Source organism: Pipra filicauda, unplaced genomic scaffold (assembly GCF_003945595.2).
Source record: "Pipra filicauda isolate LSUMZ 115617 unplaced genomic scaffold, ASM394559v2 scaffold80_size11013439_pilon, whole genome shotgun sequence".
NCBI classification, from domain to species: domain Eukaryota; kingdom Metazoa; phylum Chordata; class Aves; order Passeriformes; family Pipridae; genus Pipra; species Pipra filicauda.
This window is the reverse complement of record NW_024104987.1, coordinates 1,122,908-1,135,806: the sequence shown is the minus strand read 5'-3', so window position 1 is coordinate 1,135,806 and position 12,899 is coordinate 1,122,908. Positions and strand designations below refer to the sequence as shown.

Here is a 12,899-nt window from a genome sequence, read left to right as displayed (position 1 = left end):
CCCCGCGCTGATTGGCCGCCGCGCGGCGCTCGCGCCCCGCTGGCCATTGATCCCCCCCCGCCCCCCTCCCGCCGGCTCCATTCTTCCCGCGGCGCGCGCGCCGCGCGTCAGGCGAGCGCCCTCTCCTGATTGGTTGGAGCGCCGCCAGCCCGCCCGCCAATCGCGGCGCGGCGCGCGACGGCGCCTAATTCAAGCGCGGCGGATGAATGGGGAGGGGAATAGGCGGTGGCGCGCACGCGCACTGCGCCGCCCGGGAGGCGGTGGCGGGAGGGGGGTGTGTATTGGGGGGGCCCGCCCCGCCCTTCCCCGCTGCAGCGCGCGCGCCCCCCCCCGCGCGCCGATTGGCTGGCGGCGCGCCAGCGAGCTGTCAATCACGCAGTGTAAACAAGGCGCCGATTGGCCGGCGCCGATGGCGGTTTCGAGGCTCCCCACCCTCCTCCCCTTAGGGGGGTGTGGGGGGTGCACGCGCGGCCCGGGCGGTTTCGAGGCCCCCCCGCGCACAGCTCGGAGCGCCCCGGGCCGAGAGAGCGATCAAAGAGCGGCGAGAGGGGAGCGCACGGGCCGGGCTCCCGCAGGTGGGGGCCGGGGGCAACCGGGGGGCTGCGGGGCCTGCGCGCCCCGCAGGGTGCAGGCTGTAGCGCTGGGGGACGTGCGGGGCAAGGTGGGGTGTGCGGTGGCCGGGGGGTGCGGTGTGGGGGGCCGTGCACAGCAGGGTGGGGGCTGTGTAGTGTTGGGGGGCTGTGCAATATGGGGGGGGCCATGCAGAGCAGCGCCGGGGGGCTGTGCAATGCCGGGGGTGGCAGTTTTGGGGGTGTGCAGTGTTGGGGTCTGTGCGATGTGAGCGGGCCATGCAGAGCAATGGGGGGGGCTGTGCAAGGGGGGGACACAATATGGGAGGGCTGTGTGATGTTGGGGGGCTGTGCCGTGTGTGGGGGCCGTGCAGAGCAGGGTGGGGAGATGTGCAGTGTTTGAGGGGCTGTGCAGTGGGGTGGTACGATGTGGGGGGGCTGTGCAACGCGGGGGGTGCAGTGGGGGGAGGCCGTACAGAGCAGGATTGGGGGATGTGAACCGTGTGGGGTTGCAGTGTTGGGGGATCACACAGTACAGTGTCGGGGGGCTGTGCAATGTGGGGGGTGCAATGAGGGGGATCATGGAGAATAGGGTGGGGGGTTGTGCAGTGTGGGGGGTTGCTGGGTTGGGAGGATCACGCAGTGCAAGGTAGGGAGCCAATGTGGGGGGGGCTGTGCAGTGTTAGAAGTGCAACGTGGGAGGGGGAGAGTGAAATGTGAGGGGGCCCTGTGGTGCAAGGTGTGGGGGGGTCCAGTCCTAAATAACCCTGAAATGCTGGGGGGGAGAGTGCAGTGTTGGAGGGCCCTGCGGTGCAAGGTGAGTGGGGGTGCAGTGTTGGGGGGGCTGTGCCATGGGGGGTACAATGTTGGGGGGCTGTGTGCAGTGTTGGGGGGGGCAGGGTGGGAGGGGGCACTGCAAACTGAGGGGCTGTGTCACAGGAGGGGCTTCACAGGGTGAGGGACTGGGGACCACACAGTGGGAACAGGAGCAGGAAAGGTGTCGGGGGCCGGGGAGGGGGGGGGGGCCCAGCTACTGGGAGGGGGGCCCAGCAGAGGCTCCCACCGGGGTCCCCACTGGGGCCCTGCAGGGTGGGTTTTTTTCCTTTTTTGCAATAAAAGGCTGTAATTGATTGAAAAGGCTGAAATAAATTGCAATTTCTCATAACCACGATTAGATTACGGTGGGTGATTCATCACAGGGGACGGCAGTCGAGTCAGGAGGGAGCGGCCGGGGGCCCACAGGGACAGAGCCGAGCACACTGGGACGCACGGACACGGCGCGGGGACAGACAGATGGACAAGGACAGCCGGGAACAGGCGGCTGCACCGCGGGGCACGGCCCAGCACAGGCGCTGGTGCAGCGGGACGTGCAGCTGCAGCACAGAGCCGTGCCCAGGGACACACCGAGGGACACGCTGACACGCACACCGAAGGACACGGGATCACACCGGCAGCTCGGAGGCACAGCCTCCTTATCCTCTTCCATGGCCACCGTGTGAAGGCCGGTTGGATCCCTCTCCGTGTGGGAAAGGCCAGGAAAAAGCCGTTATGGATTATCCCAGTGTGTGGAGTCGGTGCTGGAGGGGAGCACGGTGCAGATCCCAGCGTCGGGGCTCCGCGGCGTTTGGCTGCCGGGGGTCCCGGAGCGCTGGGGAAGAGTTCCCTGACTGAAAAAGAAAACTGAAAAAGCCAAAAAAAGCGGCTGTGAGGCTCTTCCTTCCCCAGTGACGGCAGCGGGAGGGGGAAGGATCCGGGGGAACCTCCCATGCTGGGTGTGGGAAGGGGCTGAGTCAGGGGGCTGTGGAGCACCAAGCCCATGTCCCTGGGCACGGTGGGCAGACCCCCAGGGGGAACACTCCCCACATGGCAAACCCCCTGCTGTGGGCGGCCTCCCTCCCTGGGCAGACCACCCTCTGTGAGTTGGCATCCCCAGAGGCACGGCCCCCTCTGCCTGTGGGCAGACCCACTCTTGGGGGTGCATTCCCTCTGAGCAGCCGCCCCAGTGGGTAGGCAGACCCCCTGCTGTGGTTGTACATCCCACACGAGCAGCTCCCCCAGCCCGGGGGTACAACTCCACTGTGCCGAGGTTGATCAGTGAAGTGAGCCCAAATGAGTGCAATTAAAGTCAATTTAATGAGGACCCCCCCACATCCACCCCCCAGCCCTGCAGCTGCCTTTGTCCGCTGCTGCTGCTGAACACACGGTGTCTGTCCCACCCCCCCACTGGGCCTGTACCACTGCAGAGCCCCTGAGCACGGGGGGCAGTGGCTGAGGCCAAGGCCTGTCCCTGCCCTGGGGACTGACTGGGATGTGTTTGGGGGTGCAGCAAGGAGGCTGCAGCCCCAGCAGTGTCCCCCCTCCTCAGCTGTTCTCCCGAGCTTCATCCTCCTGGGAGCTGCCAAGCCCCCTCGGAAGAAAGAGGAGGCTGGAGGATCCCCCAACACTCCTTGGGTGGGAGCTGGAGCAACCCCTGGCTCTGCCTGGACCCCCAGCACTGCTGCAGCGGGACCCCCTGGCTGGTGTGACCCACTGCCGTCCTCCAAGGCTCATCCCAGGGCTCTGCATGGCACGGAACAGCAGGTATGGCTCCCAGGATAGGCAGTTTTCCAGCTGGCTGTGGCATTCCCGGCGCGTCTCAAGGCCGTCTGCGTCCAAGGGTCGTGTTTGTGGTGCAGAGGGACGAGGTGGCTCAGCACCACTGTCCCCTCTGCTCCCAGCTCAGGGCCCTCGCCCCCTGCCCGGCGCTCCCCGGGGCTGGTGGGCAGCGGGGGGCACAGAGCCACAGCCGCTCGGGGGTCCGAGGAAAAAGGAAGGAACTTAACTCCCATTAACCATCCCATTGTACTGGCCGTGGGAATAATCGGGTTTGCTAATGCAATTGCTGCCGCGATGCGAAAATCCGACTGGAAAATGTATTAGAGCAATTATCCGCCTCCCTCCGCAGCCGGCGGAGCATTAATATTCAATTTTGATGTGGAAGCCCTATTATGTTAATGACTTTGGTGACAAAAGTCGTTAATGCAAGACGTTCCCTTCATGGCAGCAGCATCAGCCGGGGCGAGCAGGGGCTGCTGCCATGGGATGGGATGGGGCACGGTGCGAGGGTGCGGGGTGGGGCTGTGGGGGGTCCGGGAGGAGCCCCCTCCCCGGCCTTACGGGGGTCCTGGTGCTCGGGTCGAGCAGCCGCTCCGCGTTCTGGAGGTGCCGGAGCTCCCGGGTCTGTGCCGGGGCGGATTAGCCGCGCTGCAGCACACCCGGCAGCGCCGCTCCCTCCCCGCAGCTGCCCTCCTTTGTTCTCTGCCCGAGCCCGGGGAGATGCACCGGGGGTTCCCCGCCTGCCGGGAGGCGCTGGCCGGTGTCCCGGCCATCAGGTGACACTGGTGCCGTGCCCCTGCCCCGGTGCTGCTGCCGCAGTTTGGGCAGTGCCATGGGCAGGCCTGGATGGTGGATCTGGAGCTGTGGGCTGGTGGTGGGGGGCACAGGGAGGGGGGTGAGGAGCAAACCATCAGTAGAAGCAGCACCCCCTGGCCTTGCCATCAGCAGCCACCATTGCAGCTCCCATGTCAGTGCCATGGGCAGCGTGAGGCTGAGCTGCACCGTGACAGTGTCCCAGAGCTGCTGGAAGGGACAGGAAGGGGCAAACATGGAGCTGAGAGCTGCCTGTGACAGAGAAAACGACCATGACCTTCACCTCTCCAGCAAAGGGCTTGTACCCTGGGCTGGGAATGACTGAAGGCCCCGGCTTTGGTGTGAGTGTGGCTGGCAGAGGGTGGCCCTGTGGCACAGGAACCCAGCTGGCGTGGCACTGGGGCTGGTTGGGAAGGAGGAAATTTTTCAGGGCCAAGGAGGGGACAGCAGAACCCAGACACAACCCAGGCATAGGCTGGGATTTCTGTTGGCCCTTTCCAGGCTCCCCCAGGAGGCTCCTGCCAGGTGCTGTCCCCTCTGTGCAGTGAGTGTTCTGTGTCCCAGTACAGGGATTGGCACGCGGCTGTATCCCCACCCTGGGGATCCATGTATGGCACAGCTCTGCCTGCATGGGGGCTGTAGCAGTTGGGATTTGTTGCCCAGAGCCCCCCAGTATGATGCCACCCACCCCCAGACCTGGTTCTGATGGGCGAATGGGGCCACAGGCACCCCAGCACAGCATAACCCTGCTGCCACCTTGGGCTCCCTGACCCACAACACACCCGGGACAGCAGCCGAGGGACCCGTCCAGGGTGTCCCCCGCGCTCTGCCGGGGCAGGAAGGTGCCGCGCTGATGCTGCCACACGGGATCCGGCACTGACGGTGCACGGTTGGGCAGGTGTCCTTGGGGCTGCTGGGGGCGGGACACCCCCTGGGGACACAGGACCGCTCTGGGGACGCACCCCGGTGGCCCGGGGCCGTTCCGGGCGCGGCAGGGCCGGGTCCTTCCCCGGTCCCCTCGCGGTCCCCTCGCTGTCCCCGCTCCCGTCTCCGCGCGCACGTGGCCGGGCCGGGCCGTGCCCCGGGCCCCGCCCCGCGCCTCCATTGGCCCAGGGTCCCTCGTCCCGCGCTCCCATTGGCCCAGCGCCCCCCGTCCCGCGCTCCCATTGGCCCCGGCGCCCTCCACAAACAAAGGCCGGCGCCCAGCGGGGGGCCCGACGCGCGGCGCTGATTGGTGGGGCGGAGGAGGCGGGGCGGGCCCGGGCAGGCCCCGCCTCCCGAGCCACGCCGGGTGCCCTAACAAGGAGAGGGGCGGGGCGTGCCCATTCATGCGGCAGGGGAGGGGCGGGGCCAGCGCGGGGGCCGCGCTTCCCGCGCGCGGCGCGTTCCCACGGCGCGGGCGGGCGAATGAATGGGCGCGCGCGGAGGGCCCCGCACGGCTCGGTACGGCCCCATAATGCTCCGCACGGCTCGGTACGGCCCGGTAATGCTCCGCACGGCTCGGTAAGGCTCCGTACGGCCCCCTACGCCTCGAGGCCATTGCCGCGCGTGGGTACGTGCGGGTGGGGAGCGTGTCCACTCGCGGGTGTGACGGTGCCAGGGCGCGCGCGATGCGTGTCCTGCCTGTGTGTGTCCCTGCGTGTCCCCGGCGCTGCCGCGTCCACACGCACCCTGCTCTGTGCCTTCCACACCCACGCGTGTCCGCCCCCCTCCCCCGCGCGTTTGTTGTGCTGGGAGGTGAGGGGCGTTTCCCGGGGCCCCCCACGATCGCGGCTCTGCATCGCCCCAGCCCGGCCCTGCAGGTGCCCAAGGACACCACCATCGCTCCCCACAGCCTGGGGACCCCCATCCCAAAACCCACCCCACAGCTGCCCCTGGGGTGACACCATGTGGGGGGTCACCACTGCCTCTCACCTCCCCCCAAAACGGGCTGTGCTGTGTATCCCACTGTGCTGCTATACCCCCCCCCCGCACAGATCAGCCCCCTTGCCTCCATCTCCCTCATCATGCCCATAAATTGATTCCCAATCCGTTTCCCACCCTGCCAGCCCCTCGCGGGACACGCGGCCGCTCCCGGCCCGCGCCGGAGACGTGGACTGAACTTTGGTCCCCAAGCAATTAAGGTGCCTGAAACTGCACTTCATTAATGATTGTTCCGCAATAAAACCCATCAAACTGCCCTTATTTGCAATATAAAACCGCAATTTGTTTTAATTTATGTTTTTCCATCCTTGCCGGGTGGTTCCTGGGATCTACCAGGAGTCTGTCACCAGAGCCAGCCGTGGGGAGCAGAGTAGTGGGTGCTGGTCCCCGTGAGAAGGGGGGACATGGGGTGGTGGGTGGGCGCAGACCCTCAGGGGCACCATGGCATGGGTGGCCTCTGCCCCAGGTCTGGAGAGGAGGTTCCCATTCCTTCCCATTCCCCCTGGACCATGTGCTGTGTCCCCCAGGAAGGGAGGGCAGGGATGTTCCCAGGCTGCTCTCACGGTTCCAGGGAAGAGCATCCCTGTGCCATGGGAAGGTTCATGGGAACCCCCCCAACCCAGAGCTGCCACTGAGGCGAATTCCTGAAGAAAAATCTCCGTGAGCAAGGGTGAGATGGGGGTGGGAGCCCCTGTGCCTGCATTTCATTGAGGAGAGGTGGGCCCGGCCCTTTTCCTGGGACAGCATCACTGGTGGGAGCTGGGAATCTGGCTCAGCTAAGGCTGGGGTGTGCACACACATGGAGCTGTCACATCCGACACAGCAGCGGCACCTGGAGCTCCCAAGGGATTTGTACTTCCATAAAGCAGCGCGGAATCCCCGCGGGATCAGCCGGCCCTGAGCCCCCATTTCTAATTACAGTAATTGTGGCTCTGGCATCCTCTGGGGCCGGTTGTTCTCCCGGGCTCCAAATCCAGGCGGGAGGAATCTGGGCCATGGGGCAGGACTGGGAAGGGCTCTGAGCCGCCCGGGCTTCCCGGTGGATCTGTGATGGGAATGCTGCCACCGGCTGCCAAATCCAAAAGGGCCCTTTGCCGGCTCCCAGTGTCCTGTGCTGGCACAGGGGGGTCCCCATCCCAGCTGGCAGCTCCTCATGCAGGTGCCCGGCCATGCAGGGAGTTGGGACTTTCCAGGGAATTCTCCCTTGCTATCAGCAGGTCCACAATGGGAATCTGCCCCGGCGCTGCTGGGGAGGGACACAGTCAGTGCTGGGACAGAGCCCGGCTCCTGCTGGAGGCAAGATTTGGCCCTGGAGCGTTTGGAACTGCAGAAAACCCCCATCCCTCGGGATGGGCATGGAGATCCCAGGGGGAGGTGGCAGAGCGGGGCCTTCTCCCTTGGTATCCCCATCCCATAGGAATTCCCAGCTGGCTCTGGATGCTTCCCAGGCTCCCACTCACACATGGAGAAGCCACTGGAGCTCTTTTCCTGGCAGTGCTGAGGCAGAACATGCCGGGGGCACCCCCAAAGCGGCTCCGTGACACCCCAAGGGGATCCCTCAGCCCAGCCCGAGGACACACACGGACACGGCCCCTGCTCTGGCACAGGAGCCAGGAAAGCGCCGCCGGAGCTACTGATCCCGCGCCACACCTGGAGGGAATTAGGCCGCCTGTTCACCTCCCTGCAAACCTTTTGTAGAGCGAATTCCTGCGGTTTCCAGTCGCAATTGCTGCAAATTATACGAGCGCCGCGTGTTTCGCTCCGACGGGAGCGCGTGTGCTGCGCTGACCTGCTGCTGTGCATGGCCTCGGGGGACCCTGCTACAGCTCCCCGCAGCTTTCCTGCTATTCTCCTTGGGTTTTCTGCCTTGTCCTGCAGGATTCTGGGGGATCCGTCTACGGTGGGCTTTGGGATCGCTCCGGTTGGGATGGGGAGCAGATGCGTTGTGTGTGCACAGCTGGATGCATGCCCAGATATGCACCCAGGAGGGGGTTCCCGGGGGGATGTGCTGCCCTCGAGGGGCCGTTCAGGATCCCCCCATCGCCCCGGGGACTCCTGCCCGGATGCCAGTGCTGTGGTCATGTGCATGCGTGCACATGCATGCAATGTGGAGCCATGCGCACAGCCATGTGCTTTCCATGCATGTGCGTGTGTGTTTGTGCACTCCCGCACCCCCCTGGCCGCACTGAGCTCCCCGAGGGTGCCCCCAGCAGCGGGGACCCCCCGTTATCCCTCCCGGCCTCCCAGGACCAGCGAGAACGGTCCTCCAAGGCGGCAGGAGCGTCCCCACTCGGCGGTCGAACCACGTGACTTCCGGGAGCGGCGGCGGAAGACGGAAGTGCCGCTGTGGCCGGTGCCGGGTCGGGGCGGGCCTGGCGGGGCCATGGCGGGCACGGCCGGCTGAGGGGACCGGGGGCACCGGGGGGGTCCAGGAGGATCGAAGGGCTCCAAGCCGGCCGAGGGGCGCGGGGAGCGGCCACAAACCGGACCCCCCCCTCGCCGCGGGGACCCCCCGCCGCGGACCATGGCGGCGGCGGCGGCGGCGGGATCCAACTGGGGCCTGATCATGAACGTGGTGAACAGCATCGTGGGCGTGAGCGTGCTCACCGTGCCCTTCTGCTTCCGACAGGTAAGCGCCCGCTCCGCGGCCCCCCCGGCGCTGGGGGGGCTCCCCGGGGCCGCCCGGTGGGGAGGGTGATCCCGCCGGTGGCTCCCAGGCTGGGGCGGCTGTGCCGGGCCCTGCCCTGGTCAGCCAAAAGCCCCCGTGCGGGTGCTGCCCCACTCCGGGGTACCCGGGAGGAGGGCAGGCAGAGGCCACGTTTGCCCCCCTGGTCCGAATTTGGGGAGTGGTTCAGGGGTCGGCAGAGGAAAGTCAGCAAAGGAAACGCTGAAGACTCAGATCAGGCCTCCCTTGAACCAAACAATGCGTTTTTCTTTGTGGTGGGGTCTCCAGCTCGTCATCTCTAAACCAAACTCTGTGTTTTCCCCTTCCCTGGGGTCTCCAACTGATCAGTCCTGCCCTTCTTGTGAGGAGAAGGAAAAACTAAATCAAAGGATTTGTCCATGTGACAAGCACGAGTCGATTTGGAGGCGTTTGCAAATGCCTGCTGTGCCCCCAAGCCTCAACCCCAGGATCTGCCCCATCCCCAGGGCCCCCCTGCCTCAAAACAGCAGGAAAAGGGCAGCTGGGATCAGGATTTGGGCCTGTTCCAAGTCACCTGCTTGAAAAGTGACCTGTGGTTCCCACCCTGTGCAGAGGGAGGTAGGAGAGGAGCTGGTTGAGGGGTTTGGGATACCAAGGAGTGGTTAATTTATCAAGCTACAGCAGGGGTGGAACCTCGGGGTCTGTCTGTGCTCCCTGGACCTGCTGGGGGATGAGCCAGGGGGGAAGTTCTGCTCCACAACCCACTCCCAGTTCACTCCTGGGAACTTCAACTGGTGCAGCTGAGGGCTGTGGGAAACACGAGTGTGTTCCCTGTGGCCTTGGGCTGTGGAGAGAGTGATATGGAGCTGATGGGGAAGGGAGGGAATTCTGTGAAACAGAGAAAAGCGTGGCTGGAATTACCCGGGGGTGCTGAGGGAGGGCCTGACCCCTCACCTCCCACTGGTTTCTTCCCCCTGTGCTCTGTTCCAGTGTGGGATCATCCTGGGGGCTGTGCTGCTGATCTTCTGCTCGTGGATGACCCACCAGTCCTGCATGTTCCTGGTGAAGTCGGCCAACCTGAGCAAGCGCAGGACCTACCCCGGCCTGGGTGAGACCCCTGCCCCAGAGCTGCTCCCCAGCCCTCCCTGCTGGCTCTTACACCTGCAGCGTGACCTGGGCCTCCCAATTTCCATTTTCCCACTGGTGCTGCTGGAACAGCCGATGTTTCCCTGCTGCAGTTCCCGTTCTCCCCCGGGGCAGCGCCGGGGTCTGATCCTGCCCCCGACAGCCCAGCTAATGGTGCTGAGTTGTTTTGGCTCCCCAGGGCAGGGGAGGAGGTGCAGCACTGCCCGATCCAAACCCCAGCTCCCGGGAGGCGTCTGGGATGAATTAATTGTGGGTCTGGGATGAATTAATTGTGGATCTGGGCACGAGTTCCCCGCCCGGCGCTGCCGGGACAGCGGGTGCTGCCAGCCTGGCATGGAGCTGGGCTGCCTGGAGCCGAGCTGGGAGCTCCTTTATGGCTCAGCAGAGAGGAAACAGCGTGAGCTTCCAAGGGCCTGAGAAACCAGAAACATCTGGAAGGTCCCTGGGTGGGTTTTGGCAGGGCCTGGCCGCCCTCGGAGCACAGTGCTGGCGCCAGGAGCCCGTGGCCTCTCTTGGAATCCTGACTGACCTGGGGGGCAGGAGGAGGTGGGGGGGTTCCAGTGCTCTCCATTGCACGTGAAACAGCAGGAAAAGCCACCTTTTCCTTGTTTTCCCTTATTTTCCCGTGGGAGGAGGGCGCTGGCTGGCGCTGCCCTGGTACAAGGGTGCTGACAGATGGGTTTGCTCCTCCCTCCGGGTGCCCGAGGTACTGCTCCCGGGAAGTACTTTCTGGCTGCTAGGAACGGGAAAGCTGGAGCAGCTCCGTGGTCTGGGGGTTGTTGTGATGCCGGAGAGAAGGGGGAGCCCCCGTTCCAGCTGCCAGTGCCGCCCCCCCGGCCCCCTCCACACGCCTTTGTGTGCTGCTTCCCGCAGTACACAGAGTCCCCTCCACCTTGGAGCGTGTCCTGGGAAAAGGGATCCTCTGCACGCTCTCAAGCCAAGGGGCTGGAATACAGAGGGCCAGTAATGCTTCCCAGCTTCCTTCTGGCACGAGGGGGCTGGCAGCCGTGCTGTGCCCGCTCCCTGTGCCCTGGGAGAGGAGCCACGGGCAGGGACAGCCCCGGGAGCACTCCCGCGCCGCATCCCAATGCTCCGGGGTCGGGCAGCTCCACACAGACCCCCTTTGTCCCCGCGGGCCGGGCCCGGGGACATCTGCGGGCACTCCTGGCAGCCTCGGGGCCGATGCTGTGGGAGGATTTGGCAGCGCTGAGCCAGGGAGGAGAGTTGTGCACATTCCCTTTGGGCAGGCACTGCCTCCCGGAGGGACGGCGGCACAGAGGAGGGGCTGGCCCGGGCTGGGGCTGGGGGTGGGCCATCAGTGCTGCAGGGAGGGGAAGGGCCTCGGGCAGGTGTGTGGGCGAGGAGGGAAGCAGGATGCAGTTCCCAGATGGATTTTAACCAGGAGATGGGCGAATCCCTCCCTTCTGGCTGTGCAGGGGCTGTGCTGGCCTTGGGGCAGCTCAGCCCCACAGGGGGGCTGAGGAACCACCTTGGGTTTAAAAGGCTTCTCTGATTCCTGAGCAGGCTCAGCTCTGCCCAGCCTGGGCATCCAGAGGTCCCATTCCAAGGATTCCACTGTACCATTTCTTTTACAGTCGTCGCCTCCTGGAGAAGATAAAGGATCCAGTTTTTCCAGTGTCCCCAGGTGGGGACATCAGGTGTAGCATTAGGAGGCATGTTCTCATTGAACATCAATTCCAAACAGTTGAGGACATGGGCTGGTTCCAGCCCCACCAGTGGCTGTGTCCATACCCAGGGGCACCTGGCTGTGTGTGCCGGAGGGATGGAGCGCCGTTGGATCCTCCTGGAGCTCAGCCTGTTAATACCCATCTCCAGGAGGGATATTTTCCTCTTACTCACTCCTCTCCCTCCTTCCAGGCCCTCTTTGTGTGGGACTGGCCCCCCCAGGGCCGTTGCCTTTTCCCCCATGGCTGTGGATTCCCAGAGGAGGCCGGGGCGGCCGTTCCCGGTGCCCGGGCGCTGTGCCTGGTGGCGGCTGTCCCACCGCCCTGGCACCGAGCCAGCAGCTATTTCGGGTGCTCCCCCACGTCCCCGCTCCGGGCTGTGGGTCCCTGCCGTGCCTTTTGCTCATTTTGTGGGAGAACATCTCGTTTCCTGAATTTTTAGCTCAAAGCGGAGTCCAAGGGAATCAAGAGTTGAAGTTAATATTTAAAATAGCAGAAGAAGCTTCCAGAAAGGATCCGAGTTTGTGTGCTGGCGGGTTCCAGGAATGTTGGGCTGTGCCTTGAGGGAAGGCAGAGGGGACTCCGGGGTGGTGGGTTCATGCTGGACAGATTTGGGCACTGTGGTCTGGGTTTGGAGCTCTCCGTTCCCATTCTGCCCAGTAGGGTCTAAAAATAGAAGTGGAGTTTTCTTGGCATTGTTTTTTTTGAGAGAAAACCCAATGATTTAAGGACTACTGAGCATTTTCTGCTCCAGCCCAAGGATGGGAGGGGGGGAAAAGCAAAGCCTTGGCAGCGGCCCTTTGGTGTGGGTTGGGAGCACTGGGTATTCTGGGAATGGGATTGAACGTTCTGGGCACCAGCTCAGCTCTCCCAGCCAGCCATGTCAGGCGGCCCAGTTCGAGGGGGAAGATAAAAATAAAGAGGGGAGTTGGATTGGAATTCTGCACCACTTCAACTTTTGCCACACAGAATCTTGTACAGGAATATTTTCTCTCCCATTGCCTTTAATGGCTGCCATGTGTGGCTGCTGCTTCACACCACTTCTGGTTTTAAATAGAAAAAAAAGAACCTGCTCACTGGCTTTTCCTCATCTTTGTTCCTGTCTTATGTGGTTTTCAGTTCCCAGAGGGAATGGCTGAAAAAGAAAGTGGGAGGGTGAGGCAAACAGACCCCAAACACCAGCAGTGGGGCCCTGCTGCACTGCCCTGTGTCACTGTTAGTGTGCAACTTTGAACTGGCCTCTGCCCTATTCTGAGCCTTTCTTTGACTAACTTCCACTTTTTTTTCCGTTTTATGCCAGCATTTCATGCCTATGGAAAAGCAGGAAAAATGTTGGTGGAAACAAGGTAAATCTGCTGCTTGTTCAAAGCGTGAACAGTTTGGGTTTGTTTGGGGAAAACTCCTGCTCTGAGCCTTGTCCTCCTTCCTTCCCCTCCTGCCTCCCCTGGTCCCCACAGCCCTCCTGCCTCCTGGAATGTAGCAGGAGCCTAAGTGAGATCCCTAAGCCCAGCTCACAGGTGTCAC

General features: G+C 64.0%; 1 protein-coding gene and 2 long non-coding RNA genes across 4 annotated transcripts in view; all 3 read left to right on the top strand.

Annotated features, from left to right (window-relative positions):
* Nucleotides 1–473: 473 nt before the first annotated feature.
* Nucleotides 474–3,548, top strand: LOC113990152. The gene is made up of 2 exons (XR_005566844.1): nt 474–575; nt 1,745–3,548. It is a non-coding gene; the product is annotated as an uncharacterized LOC113990152 (long non-coding RNA).
* A 1,798-nt stretch (nt 3,549–5,346) lies between these two features.
* On the top strand, nt 5,347–6,191 carry LOC120325049. The gene is made up of 2 exons (XR_005566853.1): nt 5,347–5,480; nt 6,026–6,191. It is a non-coding gene; the product is annotated as an uncharacterized LOC120325049 (long non-coding RNA).
* Nucleotides 6,192–8,047: 1,856 nt separating this feature from the next.
* SLC38A10 (solute carrier family 38 member 10) overlaps nt 8,048–12,899 on the top strand; it is a 30,417-nt gene continuing 25,565 nt past the window's right edge. Inside the window, exons 1-3 of one of the 2 annotated variants that reach the window (XM_027725313.2) lie at nt 8,048–8,529; nt 9,535–9,652; nt 12,676–12,721. In XM_027725313.2, the coding sequence (XP_027581114.2) occupies nt 8,425–8,529; nt 9,535–9,652; nt 12,676–12,721 (269 nt within the window). In that variant the 5' untranslated portion in view covers nt 8,048–8,424. The remainder of the gene's footprint in view (nt 8,530–9,534; nt 9,653–12,675; nt 12,722–12,899) is intronic. The other variant, XM_027725312.2, reaches the window with a different exon arrangement.